The following is a 22,093-nucleotide window of genomic DNA, read 5'->3' on the forward strand; positions in this document are numbered from 1 at the left end:
TCATCCACTTGAACACTCATTTTCCCCTGCCTTCTCCATCCTCCGCCAACAAACTTAACATCTGGGTAGTCCTTGGCTAATGACCACTCATACACCAACCTTTTGAAGTTACAACAGCGCTGAACGAGTGGTACTTACAACCAGTCCTTGAAGTTCTGGCCATCCCAGCAACCCTACGGTCACGGGATTGTGATTTGGGCACTTAGCAACTGGCTTGCACTTACAACAGTTGCAGTGTCCTGTGGTCATATGATCACCATTTGCGACCTTCCCTGACAGCTTCCCACAAACAAAGTCAATGGGGAAGCTGGCAGGGAAGGTCACAAGTCGCTCCCGTAAGTCACTCCTGTTCCCGACACTTCCCTGTGCGCCCTTCTACCTTCCGGGAGCACCCAGCCCACACCCAGCCATGCTTGTGCTGGGCTGCAGCAGCTACCCGCACACACTCCCACACTCTACATTAGAAACCCCCCGCCCGGCCATGCTTGTGCTGCAGCAGTCACTTACCTGCCAGCCTGCTTGCGAGCCGCCTGGGACTTGTGACTTCCTGGCGGCTTCCCCATTGACTTTGCTTGTGGGAAGCTGGCAGAAAATCACAAGGAGGTCCTTGCTTAACAACCCACGATCCTCGCTTAACAACAGCAACAGGGACAGCTAGGATTGCCATCATGTGATACCTCACTTTATGACCACATTGCTTAGCAATGGAAATTCTGGTCCCAATTACACTCATTAAGTGAGGATTACCTATACATCAATATTCACAAGAAGGAAGAAGAAAGCCACATGGTCCCCATTTTCTCCCCAAGGAAACAGATTAAATTTTTTGCTCATTTTGCTAATGAAAATTGATTTTACAGCACTATTTAAAGGACTGTACGAGAAAATTGACAGTTTACTGTAGGAAACTAATTTGCTGGTGAAGTTAAAGTGGATTAAAAAATACTGGACAAACAATTTACCCTTCAGCAAACTGTTTCTTATTTCCTGAACTAGCCCTCAAGGATATTGGGATTTCTGTTTATGGTGGACTAGTCCCCTGAAACTGTACCCAGTAGTGCACTCTCAAAAATTTGTATTATTCCTGGGGGAGAAATACTGATACATATTATATGGAAATATAGAAATACTTGGTAACCAGGGCCATCTGGGTACTGCAATCCCTCAACAAACAGACCAGGATGTTTCTCACTGGTTCCCTCACACACACGATTATGGCCAAATGTAGGGATATTTTCAGGACAAATGCCTGGTCCCCCTAAGTCTGCACTGACTTTGTTTTTGGAAATGGAACTAACCAACTATTTCTCTGGACAACAAAAATATAAAGTTAGATTTCATTTTGCAATTGCAAAACATTGTGTCACTGCGAGAAATCTTATTTCCAATGACTTGTGATTTTTCTCAGACCAAATTATCCTGTTGGTTAATCAAGGTTCACACTGCTAGGATGAAGCTAGTGGACCACTAAATAAATAAGCTAGTGGAACACTAAATAAATCATTCTTCAACTTAGAAGTTAGAGTCCACAAAAACAATGGTGCCCAACCTGTAATCTGTTCTCCAAAGAGACCCTGGAGCCCAAAACAAAACAAAACAAAACAAAACAAAACAAAACAAAACAAAACAAAACAAAACAAAACAAAACAAAACAAAACAAAACAAAACAAAACAAAACAAAACAAAACAAAACAAAACAAAACAGCTAAATGGGCAAAAACTGGGAAGATCATCCAGTCTGATGGGATTTTGGCATTCTTGCCCAAAATCTCAAAACAACTCATGTGGCAATTCCAACATCACATGACATTTTGCAATTGTAGTATTTAATTTTAATTTTGGGACCCTGAGAACTCCTCTAGGAGGGGGACATGCACACGCTATGGTATCCATAGTCACCACACTGCTGATTACTTAGTTTATGCAGTAGTCCTCAAAATTTGTTGATGATACTACGGAAGGAAACTGTTGCCCTAAGGAACCATAATATTTCAATGCACAAACAGTAGCTAGACTGTTCATTTTTGGAACTGTCCTCTTGTAGTTAAAAGATTTCAAACTGTTGTTTTAATTAAATCAAAAACAGTGTCTTCAAAATGCATATTTAGTATAAGATTAAAGCAGTCACACGGCTGAAGAATGAAATAAATGAAATCTGCTTACCATTCGTAGTTAGAATGACAGGTCTCTTGGTAGTGCTCATGAAAGTCTTTATTGCATTTAGAAATCCAACATCTTCATCAAATATTACATCAACCTAGGAGAAGCGGAAAATATTTTATCTTCTAACTATTGTATCATTATCTTAGTTTTATGTAACTGGATCTGGGTTAATTCGAAAACTAGAAAGCTATCTAATTTGGGGGTAAAACATCAATATTTTCAATTAAATATAGGACATGAAAAGTAAGCTACGTGCAATGGTAAATCAAGCAAGTTAATATTTCGAATTACTAAGATTCTATTTGTTGGAAATATAAAAGTTGAGTGGACCTACATTCTGAACTAATAAATATAGCAAAATTATATTAAAATATTTTGAGACAGACTTTGGTCTTCTTTTATTCTTGATACTGCCACAGAAAATAGAATCTGCATTTAGTGTTACCTCTTCAAAGAGGATAAGAGAAGTCGCACATGTTTTACTGGATTCCTCTTCCTTGTTTCTCCTTTTTCCTGATTTTATCTGTGTTTTTTTTGCAGCTAAGCTTTTCCTATTTTCTGTGTGAACAAAAAGTAAAATCAGATTTGTATCAGAGAGGCAAAAAGTAACACAATACTGGGTGTCAAAAAAATCACGGCTCCCATGCTTTTTAAGTTTAATTTTACAATGACATGTAATACCTACGCAATTGTGGATAGTTAGATTAGCTGGAAATAAAATGTGGAAACTGACAACATACAGCAGCTGAAGAAAACAAATGGCAGCAGGGATATTTGGCTTGTTGGACTTCATACAGGTCAACAGCAGTAAATGTAACCAATAAGGCAGGACAAATGTTTGTTTATTTAATTAGTTTTAGAGGCAGCCTAACTCCAAACTGACTATGAGCAGCTTACAATTAAAAATGGAAAAATAAGAAAAAGAATCTGTGCGCCCAGACAATAATCAGGGTTCCACAAGCACCCCACCCCAAGGCCTCGAAGAACAGCCAGGGTCTTAAAGACTTCCAGAACATTGTGGGGATAGGAGCCAAATGATCTCCTGGGGGGGATAGAAGTCTTCTATCCTGGGGGATAGAAGGCAGGCCCTCGGCCAGAGAAAGGATGCTTTCTGGGCCCCTTTAGATGGCATCGTTCAATCAAAGGGAGGAGGCAGACACAGTATTATGCAATCTTGCATGGGCACCGGCATTGAATAAAAAAAAAAAAAGACGAATTTCACCTGAGATATGAAGGCTGCCAGTTCTTGCAAGATATTGGCAGTCTCACTGAGATCTTGCAACATCAGGTGAGAATACTGAAATCACCTAAGATTTTAGCCATAATTAAAAAATACATTTTTAAATTCAGTAGTGAAGCTTCTTGTGCACTAAGCAGGGACGTCATGAATTTTATGTCGCCGACCTGAATGGTAAGGGAAGAACAGTTTCTAGGTGATCTTCAAGGGCAGCCCCTTGTAGAGCAAACTGTAATTATCCGAACCACCTGTAAGGCTTAAAATACATGTTTTGATTCTGAATTGTTTAAAATGAAAAAAAGGACAAAGGGCTCGTATTTCCCTCATCCCCGAAGATCACATGCGACATTGTTTCAACATCTATAGCAGCTAACAGATCACTCATTGCATCTAATTGTACCATGGATTCCATTTTTACCAGACATATCTTGTACTCTATTTTTTACAAGATCTCTGTACTCTATTTCTAAAGAATAAGTGCAGGTTATCATATGGTAAAGCCTACCTTTATTGCTCCTTTGCAACTTTTCTTCTTTATTCTTCGGCTTGGAAGTTATTTTAAAATAGTTATCTAGTGTTTGGGGCATTAAGCCTTGCTTTAATCCAACTCTTCTGGGTGAAACTGGAAGCTTCCTTGGGGACCACTCTTTTCTGGGAGACTGCTTTTCTATAATATCAATTTTATACTTAAGCTTAAAACAGGAAAATATTGACATTTGTATTACAAAAACAAGAAGCCTCGTGTGGCGCAGAGTGGTAGGCGGCAGTATTGCAACCAAAAACTCCCCCCACAACCTGAGTTCAATCCCAGTGGAAGCTGGATCTCGGGTAGCCGGCTCAGGTCAACTCAGCCTTCCATCCTTCCGAGGTTGGTAAAATGAGTACCCGGCTTGCTGGGGAAGGCGACAACCGGGGAAGGCAATGGCAAACCACCCCGCTATAGTCTGCCAAGAAAACGTTGCAACAGTGGCGTCCCCCCAAAAGGGTCAGACATGACTCGGTGCTTGCACAGGGGACCTTTCACCATTACAAAAACAACCCTTTTCCATAATATAATCCTGCCATTTCCAAGGGAACTTATCTTGAAAATAGGCTGCATTTGAGGCTAAGCTAAATTTGTTTTAATTATTGTTAAAACTAAATGTAGCTCAGGGTTGTTGTTGGGTTTTTTTTTTCCTGCCTTCAAGTCAGCGTTGACTCCTGGCAACTGCCTGAACTAGTCCCTGCAGTTTTCTTGGCAAGATTTTCAGAAGTATTTTGCCATTGCCTTCTTCCTCCTAAGGCTAAGAGAGTGACTGGCCCCAACTCACTCAACTGGCTCCATGACTAAAGCAGGACTAGAACTCAGGGTCTACTGGTTTCTAGCCTACAGTACTGCCTCTAACTGCTACACCAAACTGGCTCTCAGCTCAGTTTAATTATATTTAACATGACTCCCCATGTGTTGATTACTTTCCCCTGTTATTAGATTAAAAATGCAGTAATTTAGGGGGAGGTTCAGAGGGCGGTTAGAAACTGTCACCTGTGGATTTGGGTGTCAATTTTTACATCTCCGATCATCCACAATTTGAGGGAAAAAATGAAAAAAGGAGAGGCCCAGGAGGGCTGGTTTTAGGTGAAAAAGATGCAGTTCTAGCGAACCACTGGAGCTGGGGGGAGGAAGAGTTGTATTCCTGGGACATGCCAAAGATTCAAATAATAGTCATGTTCTCTCAGGATGTGCATATCCTAGATGTTCACAAGACCAGAACTTCTGAAATAGCATTTATGTATGTATTTAAAAGGTCAGTTTTAGGTTCACTGACTTGGCCAGAGCACTGATCAAATATACTCTATTCTCATCTGCCATTAACATTTAGCAAGTGGCTAAATAGTACCGGGAAGGAGATTCTATAATCCCTATCAACAGTATTACTGCTACTATAAACACAGTATAGACACAAGCCCAAACAGGTGAACCCAGGTAGAGAGAACACCCTCGTTGTCTCCATATAGTGCTGATGGGCTACAATTACAAGGAAAGCTGAGGCAGTGCTCTTTACATGCAGAGACAGATTATGTAGTGCAACAGAGACAAATGGTAATTAGTCAGGTAAGACTGAAGTTATCCCTGTGTGAAAATACAGATATAATGAAGTTATTTTATGTCAAACAACAATTTTTAATCACTCCATCCTTTTCTTTAATGATTGTGCAAAAAAGAAGAAATATCTTACTTGGCGACTTAGTGCTGCTGTAATGGTTAAAGAAGCAGGGCTTATGAGCATGTACACCTTGTTTGTTCACCTGGTGAGACTGGGTAGCTTCTTTCAGTTGCGAGAGAATCTGCCTTCCAGTGCGCTGGCAAGAAGCATTCACTTCAAATATCTGCAGGGTAATCGCAAAGAACAGATTAGTTTGTAACACAACGACTCCAACTCCACTACGTTTACAACCAGCACAAACCTTGAAGCCAAGCTCCTGCGCGCAAGCATAAACGGCTGCTGTCTTCCCTACGCCCGGGGGACCGATGAGCAACACGGTATTGCACAGAACGTTCTCTTCATCGCTAACTGACGCGTTGTCTATGAAATCCAAACTCTCCAAGGAACCTGCCAAGTTACAGAATAGCACAGAAAACAAAATTGGTCTTAATTGAGCCTATAAATCTAGACCAATTTTTAATTGTTGGTTTCATTATCTATATTCATTTCAGCATGTATGTCCTGTCATTCCATGAGAAAAACAAAGGGTAGAAGGCATTTAAAAAAACAACAGATCAAATAAAACATTAAAACTTTACACAAAATGTATACCCCTACTGGGCTGTTGATTTTGTCAATTACAGTAAACTTGATGTTTAATACATTTTATTTTAAAGAATGGGGAAAGATTCCAATATACCGTCTTTACTGCCATTCTTCTGTTCTTTTTGATTTCTTTCTTCCCAATCTGCTTTTCTTTTCCATTCACACAGCCACCTAAAAATAAAGATTTAATACTGATTTGGTGCCTAGAAAAAATCAGGTGATTAAAAAAAATTAAATTATCCCACTAAACAGAAGGAGGGCAGAATGCTACCTATCACCAGCAGCAATACATTCTTATGTCAAACCCTCCATGTTTCTGAAAGAGTAAATAAATAAACAAAAGCCCTACTTTTCTGGGAGATATATTTCCTGAACCAAAGTCCCTGTGGGGGTTTCCCTTTATACAAGCTACCTGCTTAGCATTCATTGTGGCTACCATGCTAGCCAATGTCGTCTTCTGCATGGAACAAGCCACAGGGAATCCCTAGTCTGAGTTTCCCTGTCTGCTTTGTTCCAGCTGGAAGGAAGCATGTGCACTATTTGGATGACATGGCAACTAAAGATTAATGCTTTGCAGTCATGGATATACACAGGATTTGGGGGACTTAATGAAGTTGCAACGTGCATCATACAGAATCAGAGCTACAGAGGTATTGTGACAGGCAACATCATTAAGCTCTCAGCTGTAATTAAGGATCTGGAAACAGGCGCTTATTTAAGTTCTCCTCCCTTCTTAGCGCTAATTATTGTGTAATATTACAACAGATAAACACAGGATTAATTTAAACCAGAGCCTGAACGCTAACAAAGCAGATCAAATACACCGAGAGAACCAGATATAGCAACAGCTGTCATGGTCTGTGGGAATATCCTTGAGAGATAGGAGGAGGAGAACCGCAGCCAGGGCAATGGTCAGATAAGGGATGCCTCAGTCAACTGAAGGAATGGGGGCCTGGTATACCTCCCAAAAGGGTCCCTCCCTTGTTCCTGAAAAGTAGAGCAAGTGGGGGGAGAGATGGGCTTTCAGACTGCAAGATATTGTAAACTTACAGTAAAGGTAGTGTTAGTACTCATGGTATTGGTTTTTTGTCTGGACTACCTTGAAGGGCTGAAAACAATTTATTTTTAAAAAAGTTATTTCTGACCTATGTAGCTTTCTAATTGCTTCAGTGTTGCCTATAAGTTCACTGGAGTTTTGTGGCTGGTATTTTTCTGTCCAAAGCATGTCTTCATTTGCAAAATCTGTAAGCATGAACACAGATTTATTCATTTTAAGTTATCCCATGCATTTAAATAAAACAATATTTATTACATCAAAACCTAGTGTCTACCACACCTAGCAGTTATTTAGGTCAAATAAAGGTTTAAATTCTAATCACTAAAGTTAATGTGATGGTGTTCTAACATATAAGAACAACACTGCATTCTGACATTATCCTAAGCGATACTGCTTGAAGGTTCATTCTGACTTCAATTAATCAAAGTTTAATATCTGAATCTAAAACTTCAGTTAATTTTAGTTATCATTTTAAGCAAACTAACTTCATGATACAGATGAGAATTTGCTTCTTTCAATAAACAGTAATGAAAATTAACTATAGTTTTTCAGAGAAAAGGACAAGATGGGATTAATCTAAATTAGAAATTAAATCTCTTGCAACCATACCAGGAGGAAGACAGAGAACCACACAAAGGTAATAACTACAGTTTATTCTTTTCAACTTAGTCTCCTCCAAATTCCACGTGTTGGCCTTTTGCTCTCATAATCCCCCAAATGAGAGTGGTTAAGGCACCAGGCTAGAAACCAGTAAATTCTGAGTTCTAATCCTGCCTTAGGCACAAAGCCAGTTGGGTAACTTTGGGGAAATTGTTCTTCTCAGCCCTAGGAAGCAGGCAATGGCAAACCACTTCAGAAAATCTTGTTAAGAAAACTTCAGGACTAGTCCAGGCAGTCACCACTGACTCAAAGGCACACAATAAATAAAATTTAAAAATCCTCCAAACAGCATAGGCATGCCACATTGGTGGGGATGGGGTGGGATTATGGTAGTTAAATCTAACAGATCTGGAGGCTGCTGGAGGTAAAGAAGACTGTGCTAAAATCTGGGTATCTCATATAGGCCCCCAAACCTCTCTCAAATTCCAACTTCAAATTTATAATTTTATTGTCTTGTTTCAACCCAGCAGCTGTAGAACACAGTAATTTAAAGCAAATTTATTTGAAAACAGGTTCTACAAGCAGCTAAGGATCTCAGTATTGTGTAAAGTCCTAATGACGAACAGGTTAATTATTATTAGATTTGATTACAATTTGTTTAAAATAAAATATGACATATGATGGAACTACTCAGTCTAAAGTAAGTCCCATTAATTTTTATTGCAGTATCAGTAGATAATAGATTGGAAGTATGGATTAACTAAGATACCACGCAGCCACAGCATACAGTTCACAGTTTAAAAAGCCTAAGATTTATAACTAAATAATCCAATTAAAATAGCGGCATCTTGGATTCAACATTACGCTGCCGAAGCAGAAGGAATGCCTGGGAATTCATTGCTGATTAACCTCCTAGTCTGCTGTTCATTACATGCCTCCTGATTATTATTCTCTGGTGCATGCACTGCATTACCAATTTAGGTCTAATCAAGCTGTTCTATAATAAAGTTTTCTATAAATAATGTACTCCATGCTAAGAAAAACAAGGAAGGTTCCAATGTAGGACTACCACACTTATTTTCTAAAGCATTCAGAGTAAAGTCAATTACCAGAAAGACAGGTGTTTTCTGATCCAAACCGAGAGCCTTCTGTTGTTTTCATCTCAGATTCTTCCACCTTATCCATATCTATTATGTGGCTATTTTCTGCACCAGTTGGTTTTGTACGTGGTATTTGGGAAGGGTTTTTTGATAATCCAGACTGTGATTTTTCCTTCTGGTTCTTTCTTTTGCATTTGCGATCTTTAGTTTTTCGTTTCCTTTTGCCTTCTTTCTGAACTTCAGCCATGTTTGTTTCAGAATTAACTGCTTCATATTTATTTACTAGTTATAGAGGAAATACATAAGATGTCATACCTCTGTGCAATGTCTAGCATCAATTATTTAACTTATCCAATAGGAATATAGTCCAAAGTATTGTAAAGTTCTGTGCATATTTTAGCACTTTCTTTCAAGTACCTGAGCTCTCAAAAAGAACCTAGTGAAAATAAGTGAATCCTCCAGGACAGACTATTCTATTTTTTCTGGAGGATATCCTTCCCTCAACTAAAGATCTTACTTGTCAGTAAATACATTTATTTGCTATTTATACCTAAACAATAATTTTAATTACACATACTGCTAACCTTGTTTATTATTTTCAGGAGGAGCTTGTTTTTTCAAAAGTAGATCAAAAAATAATTTCACAGGAAACTGAGTGTTGGAAGACTGAATCTCATCCAACAAAACACTCCTTTGTATTTTGGAAAATACTGGTCGCCACCCAGACAGCTGTAAATAAAAGAAAACAAATGTTGTTTGCACACTGAATATTTCTGGCAATTAAAAATTGTTTGATAGCACACAATATTCTCTGGAAACTATACAGTTAAAAATGTAATGCAACAAAATTCACTTTAATAATTAAAATTGTCACATAAAATTTATTCACATGCATTATTCACACACAATTTTAAGTTACAATTTCTGAGAATTTTGCCTTATCATTCTTGATTAAATGTAATCCTTTAGAGAGGACAACTGATGCCCCTTTCTTTCTGTTCCTCTCTGGGTTTATTTTCTTTGTCATTGTTGTTCCTTTGTCTTGTGCTGTTTTTGTGTTTATTGTTCTTTGTTTTTAAATGTTTTAACAACTGCAAACTGCCCAGAGTCACTGGTAGTCAGGCAGCATATAAATTTAATATATTATTATTATTATTATTATTATTATTATTGCATGTACCTGGTCATTCTCGCTCAGCTCCTGTACTTGAAAATACAGCTTCATTTATCAAAACCCACAGAATGAAAAAGATTAACATGTCACATATATAAATAAATATGCCTGGTTCAGATGCATCTAAAGTATTTCTACCTCTTTTTTTAAGAAGAGGTACCATTCCATATATTATTGTATCAGTAAAATCACATATATAATGCTACCCAAAACACTCAGAAACACCAGTAAGACATTTCTAAAACATAGAATCCACAACAATTTGTATCAAGTAGGAATCTAAAGACAGGGGCTAAACTTAGCCTGTAATTCCTGGCTAAGGAAACTTAAAAAAAAAAAAAGTAAACTTTTTTTGCTGAGTTCCTATGGTTATGAAAACCATTCCCTCTACTGCGAGAAACAAAGCAGGAGCAATCAGGCAGCTGCACTAGCATGCTATTTGCGAACAATACTGAGAATTCTGGCTCACTAAGGTGGCAGAACATTTATTGAAAATGGTTGTAAGGATGATTATAATATACTAACCCCAGTAACTTCAGGATCCCTGCTATTAGGCTGGGTGTTTAAAACCGAGAGTTCACCCAGTGGAAGAGTAAGCTTTGCAACATGAGTTACTTCAGAGTTCACATCCAGAAGTTTAGTTAAGAGGGGGCAAGAGGGTGGTGCCAATCTCCACATCAGGCATCCTACAAAAGAATAAAAACTCAGTTAACAAGTTTTAGAAAGATGTTCCTGGATAGAAATTATAGGAGAATCAAATGATGGGACAGTATTCATTTGTCTGCAACACACTAGTTGGTGATTAGCAGGTTGCTTGGAAAGAATGCTAGACACAGTACTGCAGAAATTTAGTAAGAGTAATGTCAGGTTTAAGAATATCTAATCTTACTCTCATTATATACAACATTGCTAGATTTTCCCTGGCAGCAATTAAAATGTGCAAATAAATAATTAAGGGTATTGGGCAGGGGTAAACTTACTGAGAATTTCTCTTTAATTTTTGTTTAGTGTTTATCTGTTTTTGCATCCCTTTTGTGGCCTTTAGAGCCCCCCTTTTAGTACACAGTCTTAGTATTAAGAATTTTTATAGAATCGTCTTAGTGTTTTAATGTTATAGTATTGTGTTAGCAATCACAGTTTTTAGTTACCTTTTATTTTATCTAGTTTCTCTGTCATTATTGAAATAAGTGTAAGTTTTCCTGATTGTATTTTATGTCAGTCTTAATTAAAAGGAACAGTACTGCAGAAATCAATATTGCACAAAAAGAAAGACCCACTCTAATGGGATAAACCTAAACAAAAACAACCCTCTGACTGTTAAGTTCTCCCAACCAAATTCATTGGTTGGCCTGCCCACTAACACAGCTGCAACATTACTACACACCTAGTACTTTGCACTCCCATATGTCTTGCATTTGTATTTCTAGGCTCTTCTTTTGCAAACTCTCCTTAATATCTGGTCTCTTATTCTGCTAAAGTACTAAGGTTCTGATGTACAACACTTCTGGAAACACAAAATGGCTGCATCATCCGATATTCTTAAGAAAGTGTCCTAAGATCATTAATTCTTGTAGCGTTAGAGGAAGCATAGAGTGAATGAATTATGCTGTTTACTTTGATTCCTACCTTCTTCCCTTATGAAAGAAGTGGATCTTAGATCTCTTTATTTCCCCAATTCTCTCCCAACCAAAAAGCAATTACCATGAAACCTCACTCTATCAAACCCCTATTAAGTGGATTTTAGATGCAATACACTCAATTTTCATCTGAACATTTCCCGAAGCTAACATACAAGTCAGTTGAATGTGAAGTAGTTTAGATGAGGCAATTAAATTTATATTAATTGTTTTATATAAATTGTGAAATACTGTCATTTCACAAAGCACCATGATATACCATATTGGAACAGATATTTAGGAGTCAATGACACCCCTTTCCCCCAAATAGTCTGCTGAATCAAGGGTCCACTGTACTCTCAAAGCCAAGGTATTAAGTATTAGACGTGCCAATAAACTTCCTTTTAAGTAAAATGGCCAATAACTTAATATTCATTACAAGAACTTCAAAAGATCAGTACTCACTATCATCCTTCTGCTGAACATGGACCACTTTTTGAAAACAGGAATTAGCTGCAAAATATGCTTCCAATGCCGCTGCTTTTTTTGCAATTTGCCGCTTTAAAGATTCTGGCAAACCACTCATTAAAAATTCACGTTTTGCTTTGAACTCTGTGTCATCTTGCGAGTTTTCAGACTCACCTTCACTAAAGAAAATGACAACCAAAAATAGCTACGCTTCAATACACAGCATTTTGTTACAGCAATGGTTTCCGAGAAGATCCCCAAAAGCTTACTATGAATATTCAGTAAGATCAGTAAAGAAAAAGAAGCTTTTTGGAAACAATACTGCCCTCCCCTTGCAACACAGAACCACGAGGGAGTATCAAAGGCTCCCCATTTGAAGGGCGCCCATGAGGCCAAGTAGACGAAAGCTGCAACTTTTGGCTATCTTCAAAAATACCCAGGAACTCTCTGCAGCACACCTTTCACACAATCTTTGAAGGAAGAGAGTTAGAAAGCCTCAGCCCCAGTACATTCATGTGTATTTCCTATAGTTTTAAGGGTGCTGCATATTTTGTAATGAAAAATAGTAAAAACCGTATTTCTTGACATTTATCAAGTTCTAGAACAAAAACTTCAGAAATATTTGCTGTTTGTTTGGGATTTAAAACACCAACTAAGCTTGAGAACATAAAAGGAAGATAATTTCCTTTTCTTAATTTAAAAGAAACAGCTATTAATAGGAAATGTACCTTGGTGTATTTCCTGTCCAACTGAAGCCTGTATCCTATTACAGTGGCAACTATTATGCCACCGTTAACAGCAGTGTAATATAATCAATGCTCCATAGTACCGTAGGCACAGTACACAGTGAACCATCTGGCAACTATCAGCCCAAGAATGCCCATGATCTTCTCTAGCTCTCATCATACCTGCTTTTGACTGCAAGGATGCTGTAAGTGTGAGGACCAGGCGTAAGGCACTTTTTCCAGCACCATCATAACTTTGAACAGTTGCTAAACGAATGGTTGTTAAGCAAGGACTACCTGTACTGACCGGGAATGAATGCCTTTATGTGAAGTTGGGCCATAGGGACTAAGTTAGGGCTGCTGCTGGTGTACTGACCACCCTGCTGCTTGACACCGGCTCTTCCTAAACTGCTAGATTGCATATTGGAGCTGGTTTTTGAAGCCTTGTGGGCTTCTAGGGCTGAGAGATTTCAATCCCCATGCCTTGGGCGCAGATTCTGGATAGGCTCAGGATTTCGTAACTTCCATGGGGTTGCCTCCGGTGTTCTCAGTCTTAACATACTTTGGCAATTGCACATTAAAACTGATTTTCATCTTGGAACAGATGCATCATTATCCAAAGATGGAGGACACTGCTGTCAGATCATTTTCTGGGCGATATACAATTTGTTGGTAGGCTTGCCTTCTGCAAGAATGGGAGACCAATTAAGATAGAGACTATGGGCGTACAGGACTTTTAGGGCTTTCTGGGGGTGAATGGAGGTAGACAATTTGTTCTGCACCTTATCGGATTCTGGAATACAGAGACAACAAAGGTACTGAAGATGGCCTGAGTGGCATCTCATTAATAGTTGCTTGGTCTACAAAGGCACTCTGGATGATGAAAGGGCTAAAAAGATACTTAGAACAATGGTGGCAAAAGACAAAGAGAGAATGTGACCAAACACATTCACACACATGCGGTTAGATGGCCATGTCTGCATAGACGGGAGAAAAAAGCATAAGCACTGGAACTTTGATTTCACTATAAATATAAGTATACAAGCATTGTATTCATCCATACCTATCAACACATCCTTTTTCCAAGTAGAATATGATATGCAATCACGCCTCTATCAAACACGTGTGTGAGCTCTAACTGATGCTACAAATTTTTGCATCAAGAGGCATCTGGCTGGACAAATATCAGCAAAATGCAACCTTCAACTTAATTTAGAAATACAATAACTCCCATAGTTATATCATTCTTCCATGTAGCTATAATGATTATTATCATTGTTTGCCCCCCAGAGTCACTTGTTTGAGATGGGCAGCCATAAAAATTGAATAATCAAATCAAATCAATCAATCAATCAATCAAATAATGGACTGACCTGGATTTGCCCAAAATAACTACTTCATCTGTAGATTTTTTAACTTTTTTCCTAATTAGCGAAGACATTTTCTCCTTCCCTTTAAAGATAACATATTGCTAAATTAGTATTAAATTACACATAGACAACACTATAGTCCTAATTTAGTACTGAAACAACATAATAAGAGAAATAAACATCTCTTAATGAATCATTCATTCTTTATGAATCTTGCCAGGCACTATCCCACAATCTTACACAATGGCAAGGGCACCCATTAATTATTCTCTCTCTAAATATGGCCCAGATTTTGTAAGATTTTGGCGATCTCAGCTGTGATCTTCTGTACTCTTGCGCAGTAATCTTACACGATCTCATGCAAGATTGCTGAAATCTCATGAGATTTGAAGTTCCTGTGAATTCTGCAATTTAAAAAAATATTTTTATTTAATTTTGCAGTTCTACAGATGCTATCTAGGGCTACTGCAAAAATCCTGGGCATCTGTGACTCCATTATTATGTTTTGCATATAGCATTATTTGGACACTACAGGTAGCCCTCGCCTAATGACCATTTGTTATGATGGCACTGAACAAGTGTTATGACCGGTCCTCGAAGTTACGGCCATTGAAGTGCCCCCGCGGTCATGTGATAAAAATCCAGGCACTTGGCAATTCGCCCATATTTATGACCACAGTGTGTGCTTCAACTCCCCCCACCCATCTTTCTCGCCCTGCACTTCACCACTGCCCATCACCCCCAGCTGACCTCTGCTGTCCTCTTCCTCCCCAAAGGGCACACTTGGCTGAGGCAGCTGCTGGCCCTTTGCGATGATGCTTTGTGACACCTCCACAAGGCCTTGCAACACCTCGTCAGCAGCAGCAGCAGCAGATGGCAAAGGTCAGCTGAGGGTGGCGGGGGTGACGGTGTGCAGGGTGCCCCAAAGGGCAGAAATGGGGAGGGGAGATGGGGGGGGAGTTGAAGCAGCAGGGTGGCAGAGCCTCATCTGCTGAAGGGGCCTCACCAGGCCTGGCTGGAGAGGAAGCCTTGGGACGGAGCTGGCAGTTCACGCAGGGCAGGAGAAGTGTGAAGTCCTCACCTAATGACTGCAACAGGGACTACCAGAACTGCCGTCACTAAGCGGTATGGTTGTGTGATGTTTCACCTAACGACCGCTTCACTTCGTGAGGGAAATTCTGGGTCCAATTAGGGTAGTTAAATGAGGACCACCGGTGTATTTCAAATTCTCGGTTGAAGCATACAATGTCACTTCCCCTTACTGTATTAAGTACATAGGCTTTAGGTGAATCAGACATGGCTACGTTGTTTCTACAGTTCTAGGATAGATGTAGTAATAGTAAAGGCAAGTATTCTCACAGTATCTCCAACTCTTAATTATCTTTCTTGTCTTACGGTGCAGACTTTAAAGTATTCCTGCTCACAACTGCCTTTGTATCTTCTTCCCTTCCCCCCCACAATTTTTGACAACTTAATTTCCATGTTTTAAAGTGAGAAATGTTACAATAGAGGTCATTTTCAATGTATTAGCTTCCACTGGGTCATGCTAAATTGTTCAAACATTGCTGATCAAAATCTCTTCCCTGCCCACCATGGTTGTCCCTGTCCCAGGCAGCAGATTCGTGGCTGTTGTTCACACCATTATCAAGAGAGAGGATTTGCAGTCACAGCTCTCAGATGGGCTCTATTGCAGCCACTTAACACACTGTAAATCAGTAAAATTTATTACCATTTGACTTCTCAGGTGCCTTCACAATTCCGGTCTTTTTCCCCATTACATCGTTTACACTTTGGAGTTTTTTTGGATTTTCTATGTTGTCTGAAACAGTGATAAGGCTGCTTGTGCCTGAATCCAGAGGATCTGAGTTCTGAACACAAACAAATCAATATTAAGAAATTAACATTACTGCCCAAAGATTGGAGGAATTCAACAGATTTTTAAAAAAGATCATGCAATGTTAGTGTGTCCATGGAGCTCAGGGCATACCAAGTGCATATACAAATAAATATGGCAAGCCATTATAAACATGGTTTATCATGAATAGATCTGCATACATCCACCAGCCCCTTTCTCAACATGGCTCAGCTTTACCATGCAAGCAGTTCCAGGTGCAAGTAATCAACGCCCTCCCTGTAACAAATCTACAGAAAGGGACGAGGGTGCTCTCTGGTTAGAGGAGTCCAAAAGTACCCTGCAGATGACCCAGTAAGTCCAAAACAAACTGTGGGCAGCTGCTCTCTCACTGCCACTTAGGGGAAGAAGCCAGCAAGTAAGAGCAAGGACGTTCAAGAATAAGCTTAAGACTGAAACCTTTCTTATATGACAAATATTTTGATGTATGCTCTCCTTCATCTCCTTATTTCCGATGTTATATTTAATTTTGAATGAAAAAGCCAAACAATCATAATGCTTGTAATATTAATATCCTACACTGTAACTAATATTGATAGAATATCCACTTTTTCTTTCCTCTTCTCTATACTCTAAGGCATCATTTCTCAACCGTGGCCACTTTCAGATGTGTGGACTTCAACTCCCAGAATCCTCCACAGCCTTGCTGGCTGTGGAATTCTGGGATTTGAAGTCCACGCATCTGAAAATGGCCAAGATTGAGAAACACTGCTCTAAGGAATACTCTAAGGTACCTAAATAATAGGATGTTAAGAATTTATTATGTAAGTATCATTGTATTGAAATAACATATTGTATCAAGATTTATACTAACACAAGAAAAAGGAAAGAAAAGAAGGCATGCTTACACATTGTTGTGCTATCCAAATATATATCTTATAACTTCAAAAACACTTGGATTGGTTGTAAAGTTTCTAGTGCATGTTTTGCTATAATTAAACTTTACATGAATATAAAACAAAACATACAAAACAAAGCAAGTTTATAACATCACAGGTTATTTCAAACTCGACAGAAAACAACGGCAAACAATTGTTTAAGTTGTTCAATTTTAAAAGCAAAATTATGATTCCATAAATCAGTTGATTTCAATGGACTTACTTCTATTTTTTCTAAAAAAAACTTTTCAGCAAGAGCCCGTTGTCTAGAAGAACGTCTTAAAGATATATGGAATCCCTCTTCCACGGTCCTTGATATTCTATTATGCTGCACAGCCTTTGCTTTCTCAACCAATTTCTTTGCTTTGAATATATTTCTAGAAACTGAATTCATCTACCACAAAATTAAACATAATCATTAATACCTATGAGCATAAATACATGCACCCTTCCCAAAGCATGATAAGTGTTTTTTCCTTCCCATAAGATACCTCTGAATATAATGAACTGTATTCAGTTCAACTGTATTTAATACCACATATCAAGTACATCTCTGATAGTTATGGTGTAAAATAGGAAAGTAGTTACACAATTATAGCAATTGCATTACACACACAGACACAAAGTATGACATGTCATGGGGCTTTTCAGACAATACTCATTTGTAAAACCTCTAAGTGCAGCAAGATCAGTAAGTGTCTCGAATTTGCTTTCTTTACATTGCATTCTGTAAATGTAATATTTGACCACAAGATAATGCAGGTAATTCAAAATTTAACTTACATGATCATAAAAATGGCATTTCCTAGCTTCAGTGGAAATGTTTTCCATGCAGTGAGAATGGTGGAAAAAGGCCTGCACAAACATTCTGTCGCTTGTGGGCTTAAGAGGCAGTAGTATTTCCATACATCATTCAAAGATCATTTTTACATTTAAAACTCAACTGTACCACATTTTTTTTACATAGATGCCTCAAGGGCTTACTTTCATTCAGATTTATCATACCTTTACATTCTGCTGTGTAAATTTTTCTGATGTATTAATTCGGGTGAATTTCATCCTGTATAAGCAAAAAAACAAAACAAAACAAAACCCCACTATAATATTAACTTTTTAAAAAAAAAATCCAGCTTCACTATAGTATGTTAAGAAACCCTGATAAAGCACTGAAGTTGCATATATTCTGAGTTCCTATTCCTGGACAAAATTCTAAAACAAACATTACTTCTACTCTCAAAATATGTCAGAATAATTTTACCTTATTGGACTGTTTGAATCAAAGAGTTCAGTTATCATCTCGGCAGTATACAAGGCATTTTTAAAGGATCTGTTTGTTTTAGGAGTAGAGGTCTGCAGAGGGACAGCACCTGGTGGATTTTCAGTAACAACCTCTGAAACCATGGCTTCTTCTGGTGTACTCTGGCTTTTCTTTTGCCAACAATGTCTTCTCAATCCCTTATTTTTTTGAGAAAATTCTCCTTCTTTCTCATTTGGTGATGTCCTATTTATTTGACCATGAGCATTACTGCCCTGGTTATCATTAATATTTAAATTTTTCTCTTTTGCTGCCACTACCCCCTTTCTCTTTTTGAACTGATTTTTTATTTTGGTACTATCACTTTTTTCAGTATTACTATGGGCAGTGCTACTCGCATAAGCTACCGATGTACTATTTCTAGTTTTTTTGTTAGAATCATCCTCACATTCTAAACCATGTTCCAGTTTATGGTTTGATGAGTTTTCTTCAACTTCTTTCGGCTTACCAGGTCCCCTTTTACCTCCATTTTTTACTATATCTGCTCCTGGCTGCCTAAAAGCTTTCATAAATTGGGATCGTTCTTCTGCAGTGCATTTCAATTTCACAGATTCTGGACCGGTACTTTCTAATATTGCCAGTTCTAACTCTTCTTCTGCAATCACCACATTTGATTTTCTTTTTTGAGTCATCTGTTCAGTGTACTCGGTTTCCGAGATAGCTGGACTCCTTTGTTCTTTGGCTTTGCTTTTTTGGTTTACAAATATAGAAGCAATTTTCTGAGAATGGAGAGATTTTGGAGGGACAGAATGAATTTGGGCAAGGACAGTCACTTTCTTCAGTGGCAAACACTCAGTACCTTGACAAATGTCTGTTTTATCAGAGGCAGCAACATTATCAAGTATCTGGTTTTTTGGAATCTGTTCAAAGTTTTCTCCTTGGCTTTTTAAGAAGTCTTCAAATGATACAGTTACAGTATTGTCACTTAACTGTGGTGTCTTCTGTATGTTAGTCTCAGAATCCTGAATAAGTAGTAAACTTTTATTTTCTGATTCAGTGACAGATGCAACTTGTTTATCAGTTTCTTTACATGGATCCTTTGTCTGTATCTCGGTGGTAGAACTTGCAAACAAGTCCATTTCATTTTTAGAGTTCCTTCTTTTTAATCTTTCTGCATTACTTTTTATATTTCTTTCTATCTTAGTTTTTCTTTCCTCAGTTTTGTGGCTAACTGTGTTGAGAGAGCTTTCAGTACAAACATTTAATGTCTTTTCCATATATGTGAGGCCAGTCAATGCAACATCACTGTGACTCATGAAGCTAGTCTTACAGTTCTCTTCTTGTGGACTGACTGTCTCTTTATCATTATCATTATTCAATTCTATCAAAGGCTCAAGCTCAAGTGTTTTCTCAGTTTTGAATTTATTATTTAAGTTATTCCGCTTTCCTCTCCACTTAACTCTTGATAGAGGCTTTGCAGAATTTTCCAGTGATGTTGAGTTTGCTTTGCTTTCCTGCTCCAGTAGAGGTGAAGCAATATTCTCATTTGTAGGAGTTTTTTTAAAATAATCCATTATATTGTTAGACTTTGGTGGCGACAATATTCTCTCAACATTTTTCCCCAACGGAGAAAAATAGCTGGTAATTGCTTTAATAGAAAGGTCGTCTTCCTTCCGTTTTGTACATGACTATAAAGAAAGAAGATAGGAATAAGTAAAATAAAATGCAAACATAATATCTTGTCAAGGTGATATTTACTTTGGTATTTTTTAAAAAGATTCTCACTATATCACTCACAAATTCATGGCATGTATTTTTAAGTGTGGGGCAGTGCTTTGGAATCACTTCTCAAAAGACGTTTTAAAACATGTGGGACTGCAAACATAACATCCTTCTGCAACTCTTTAAAGCAGACATGACTTCTTTCAGGACTGAAGTATCTTTCTGAAACTGAATCTGAAGTGCTGCAGTTTTTTAATTTGGTTAACGGACAACAAATTCAGGCTTCAACTTAGAGAACCTAGTCCAACTTCCAGCTGAAATATTAACACTGGTGTACAAAAATGAAGAATAGGCTGAATTGACATACAGGACTTACTTGTCTTTTGTATTCCAGCAGATTGCTATCCGTTTCCCTCCCTCCCACAGGTCAGATAAAACAAAGTAGTATGCATATTTAAACAATAGAAGGCCAGTCAAATTGGCCAAAAATAAGAAAATGCTCTTAAATAGAGAATGCAAGGCTCTCCATGACATTGGATAAAGTTTTAACACAATTTCTATAAAAGCCTTTTTGAAGAAATCTTGACAATTGTAGTTCAACTAACTGTCTAGGCCATTTCTTGTCTGATACTAAATTCCTAAAAAAGAAGGAATAACTTACTAAAATCTTTGACCACCGCAGAATCGGATGGCCGTTCTTGAGCCCTCTTAGTTGAGAATTACAATATGCAGAAAGAGTTTGTTAGAAAGCCAGCAAAAACAGTATAATTTTGGCACTTCCTCTGTACCAGACTTTGAAGCCCAAGCATCAGCTGCTATGGATCATTGGTTTTGGGAGGGATCGCTAAACAAAGTGTGGGTATGCTGTAGAGAACGTATGAAATAAACATGCTAATGCAGGCAAAGGGGAATTCCATTTCCTGCTTAAAAGCCAGATTTATCTGCAAATATTGCATACATATGTTAAGGGGGAGGGAGAAGATGTTAAAATATTAAATCCAGTTACTGGCGCCTATACAAAGAGATCTCTGCATCCCACCGCTTTCCCGTCCCGCTCGTTCGAGCAAAAGCAGAGCCGCCGGGTGGAAACACCTCCTCTTCCCTTGCTCTCGCGTCTCTCTCCTTAGTCCTTACCTGAGCAGCCCCGTCAGTAGGTGAAACTGTAGCGGCCGCGAACACAGCCATCTTCCCTGCCAGAAATTCGCCCTCGCCCTCCGGAGCTCCTATCCGCCATTCAGCGGGAAGAGGAACCGTATCAGAAATTCCCGCGCGAGACTACAATCGGACAAACCAGAAAAGACCGCGTTGGAGACAGCGATTCGGAGCGCTGTGACACTGGAAGGGAGGGGCGTGCGGTCCCGGGGCGCACGTGACAGGGGAGCCGGCTAGGGACCCGCTCATTGCCTGGTGCCATGTCATGTGACCCTCTAAGCCAATTAGAGGAAGGATCCTCGCTACGGGGCCAATGTTTTGCTTCGTTTCCAGCGGATACAAAGTGGTTGAAGACTCTCTAGAGTTGAACTCGGTTCCTGGTGATCGTGGAGTTATTTTAGTAACAATATGGCATTGTGTTCTTCTGGGATGTTGTTTTCAATTCATGGTTTTGAATGAGGGTAAAGTTCTAGAGAGAGAGCCATGTTGTGTGGAAAACTGATGTAAAGTCTTGTAGGTGTGCCTGAGAAGCTTCCAGAGCCTCGAGTATTGAAAGAGACTTGAAAAGTCTCAGAGACTTGAAAGTTGCAATGAAGTTGTAATATTTCTCTGAACTGAATACAGGTGTGCATGAAAACCGGTATGGTGTAATGGTTAGGAGTGGAGATAGGCCACCCTCAGCCACAGAAACGCTCTGGGTAACTTCAGACCAAAATACTTCAGAGGGTTGTTGTGTGGAAGAATCGTAGGAAGCCATTATTATTATTATTATGGTTGGTCACTCAGCCAGATGTTTAGACTGGATTTTGCATTTTTGTCCACCTATCGAGTCCTTTCCAAGGACCTGGGATAGGCAGATGTTGTTTAATAATATT

At 38.7% G+C, this 22,093-nt stretch overlaps 1 protein-coding gene across 1 annotated transcript in view; it reads right to left on the reverse strand.

Moving 5' to 3' along the window:
* The window catches only part of ATAD5 (ATPase family AAA domain containing 5), a 28,621-nt gene extending 7,224 nt beyond the window's left edge, over positions 1–21,397 (reverse strand). Inside the window, exons 1-17 of the mRNA XM_063293569.1 lie at positions 21,201–21,397; positions 18,348–20,032; positions 18,095–18,149; positions 17,313–17,483; positions 16,029–16,167; positions 14,303–14,381; positions 12,202–12,383; positions 10,646–10,806; positions 9,531–9,675; positions 8,956–9,228; positions 7,335–7,431; positions 6,284–6,360; positions 5,846–5,991; positions 5,617–5,767; positions 3,906–4,067; positions 2,609–2,721; positions 2,164–2,257 (exon numbers count right to left, since the gene is read on the reverse strand). Coding sequence (XP_063149639.1) covers positions 2,164–2,257; positions 2,609–2,721; positions 3,906–4,067; positions 5,617–5,767; positions 5,846–5,991; positions 6,284–6,360; positions 7,335–7,431; positions 8,956–9,228; positions 9,531–9,675; positions 10,646–10,806; positions 12,202–12,383; positions 14,303–14,381; positions 16,029–16,167; positions 17,313–17,483; positions 18,095–18,149; positions 18,348–20,032; positions 21,201–21,251 — 3,781 coding nt within the window. The 5' untranslated portion in view covers positions 21,252–21,397. The remainder of the gene's footprint in view (positions 1–2,163; positions 2,258–2,608; positions 2,722–3,905; positions 4,068–5,616; positions 5,768–5,845; positions 5,992–6,283; positions 6,361–7,334; positions 7,432–8,955; positions 9,229–9,530; positions 9,676–10,645; positions 10,807–12,201; positions 12,384–14,302; positions 14,382–16,028; positions 16,168–17,312; positions 17,484–18,094; positions 18,150–18,347; positions 20,033–21,200) is intronic.
* Between the last annotated feature and the right edge of the window lie 696 nt (positions 21,398–22,093).

Source organism: Candoia aspera, chromosome 2 (genome assembly GCF_035149785.1).
Source record: "Candoia aspera isolate rCanAsp1 chromosome 2, rCanAsp1.hap2, whole genome shotgun sequence".
Classification (NCBI taxonomy): domain Eukaryota; kingdom Metazoa; phylum Chordata; class Lepidosauria; order Squamata; family Boidae; genus Candoia; species Candoia aspera.